Source organism: Aptenodytes forsteri, unplaced genomic scaffold (genome assembly GCF_000699145.1).
Source record: "Aptenodytes forsteri isolate BGI_AS27 unplaced genomic scaffold, ASM69914v1 Scaffold147, whole genome shotgun sequence".
NCBI classification, from domain to species: Eukaryota; Metazoa; Chordata; class Aves; order Sphenisciformes; family Spheniscidae; genus Aptenodytes; species Aptenodytes forsteri.
In genome coordinates this window covers 1,132,731-1,134,305 of record NW_008795320.1, presented here as the reverse complement: position 1 = coordinate 1,134,305, position 1,575 = coordinate 1,132,731, and the positions used below count along the sequence as shown (strand labels likewise).

At 63.0% G+C, this 1,575-nt stretch overlaps 2 protein-coding genes across 2 annotated transcripts in view; one reads left to right on the top strand and one right to left on the bottom strand.

Moving 5' to 3' along the window:
• Window positions 1-610: 610 nt before the first annotated feature.
• LOC103899397 (growth arrest and DNA damage-inducible protein GADD45 beta) lies at window positions 611-1,247 on the bottom strand. Its single transcript, XM_009279875.1, has 3 exons — window positions 1,186-1,247; window positions 910-1,123; window positions 611-765 (listed from the first exon to the last, which is right to left on the bottom strand). Exons 1-3 carry the CDS (start codon window positions 1,245-1,247, stop codon window positions 643-645), a joined length of 399 nt encoding a protein of 132 aa, XP_009278150.1. The 3' UTR covers window positions 611-642.
• A 120-nt stretch (window positions 1,248-1,367) lies between these two features.
• MAP1S (microtubule associated protein 1S) overlaps window positions 1,368-1,575 on the top strand; it is a 14,393-nt gene continuing 14,185 nt past the window's right edge. Inside the window, exon 1 of the mRNA XM_019472205.1 lies at window positions 1,368-1,390. Within this exon, the coding sequence (XP_019327750.1) occupies window positions 1,368-1,390 (23 nt within the window). The remainder of the gene's footprint in view (window positions 1,391-1,575) is intronic.

Below are 1,575 nucleotides of genomic sequence, written 5' to 3'. Positions count from 1 at the left end.
GGGAGCAGCTGATCCCGCTCCCCGTGGGAACGGCTCCGGCAGAGCCGAGGGAGGCAGACACCTGTGACTTTAAACATTTTATTGCAAATAATATTTTTTTCTTAAATCGGTATAAGAATAGACTCTGGAATAGATTCAGATCAGGGTCTCCCAGTGGCTTGAGTGCAAAAACTGACACTGGTGTTGCAAGTCCATCAACGCAGACGATAATTTATCCCTTGGCAAAAGCAGTTCGTTTGCAAAAAAAATCCTGCCCCTCTGCAGTCCTCGCCTCCGTCGAGTCACAGATGCCAAAAAGAAAACAAAATAGTCTCCATCTCCTCCCCGCGCTCTGCAGCGCCCGTCCCGGGGCTCCTCAGCGTGGTCCCACGGTCCCCACGGCCAAGCGCAACTCCTCGGCACGGCTCCGGCATGCTCCGGCCAGCGTCCCCCCGGGCTGCCGGCACGGCCCGGCCGCGGCTCGCCTCCTTCCCACGCCCACCGGTGTGGCCGGGCTGCTCCCTTCTCCTCTCCGGTTAAAAAGAAAAATAAAATCGGTGGGTGTTTGGGTTTGTGTTTTTTAACTGGCCATTTCTCCTTCCCTTTCCTGCCGTTTTATTTTTTTTTTTTTCCTCCTCCTTAGGTACAGAGCCGGGCATCGGCTCAGCGCTCCTGCAGACAGACGTACGGCACCCACTGATTCTTGTCGCGGCTCTCGGCGCAGTAACTGGCCACCTCCGCCAACCCTTGGCTCTTCCAGGCGTCCGTGTGTGGGGGTTGGGGGTTCTGGGGAGCAGAGGTTAGCGCCCCCGACACGTGGGCCCCCCCCCGAGTCCCATGTCTCCCCTCCGTCGTCCCCACCCTTGGCACGGTGCCCAGCGTGAATCACGGGGCCGCCGGTGCGTGGCCGTGCATCACCGTCCCACTCACCGTGACTAAGAGGCAGTGGAGGTCGCGGGGCTCGGCTCCCGGCTCGGGCTCGCCCAGGATGGCGGCCAGGCGCTGCATGCCCGAGACGCGCAGGATGTGGATGTCGTTGTCGCAGCAGAAGGCCTGGATGAGGGTGAAGTGGATCTGCAGGGCGATGTCACCTTCGTCCTCCTCGTCGGTGGCCAGCAGGCACAGCACCACGCTGTCGGGGTCCCTGTGGGCGCACGTGGCGTTAAGGGGGGGGGGAACCAACACCAAACCAACGCTGGACAGTGCAACTCCCCACCCCGGAGCTGTCGCACCCGCGGGGCACCGACACCCCGTGTCACCGGGGCCATCTCCCTGCGTGCAGGTAAGGGATGGGGGACAGACCCCCCCCAGCACTGGGGCTGCTCCAGGCGGCCCCCCCTGCACAAGCCCTTTGCGAAGGGCCAACCCTGCGCTAACTCCGGTCCTGGATGGACCCCCACCCTGCGTGCAGGTAAGGGATGGGGGACAGACCCCCCCCAGCACTGGGGCTGCTCCAGGCGGCCCCCCCTGCACAAGCCCTTTGCGAAGGGCCAACCCTGCGCTAACTCCGGTCCTGGATGGACCCCCACCGTGCAAACTGCCCTGGTGCTGCCTGGACACCCCCCCAACACCACCCCGGACAGACACTCCTGCAAG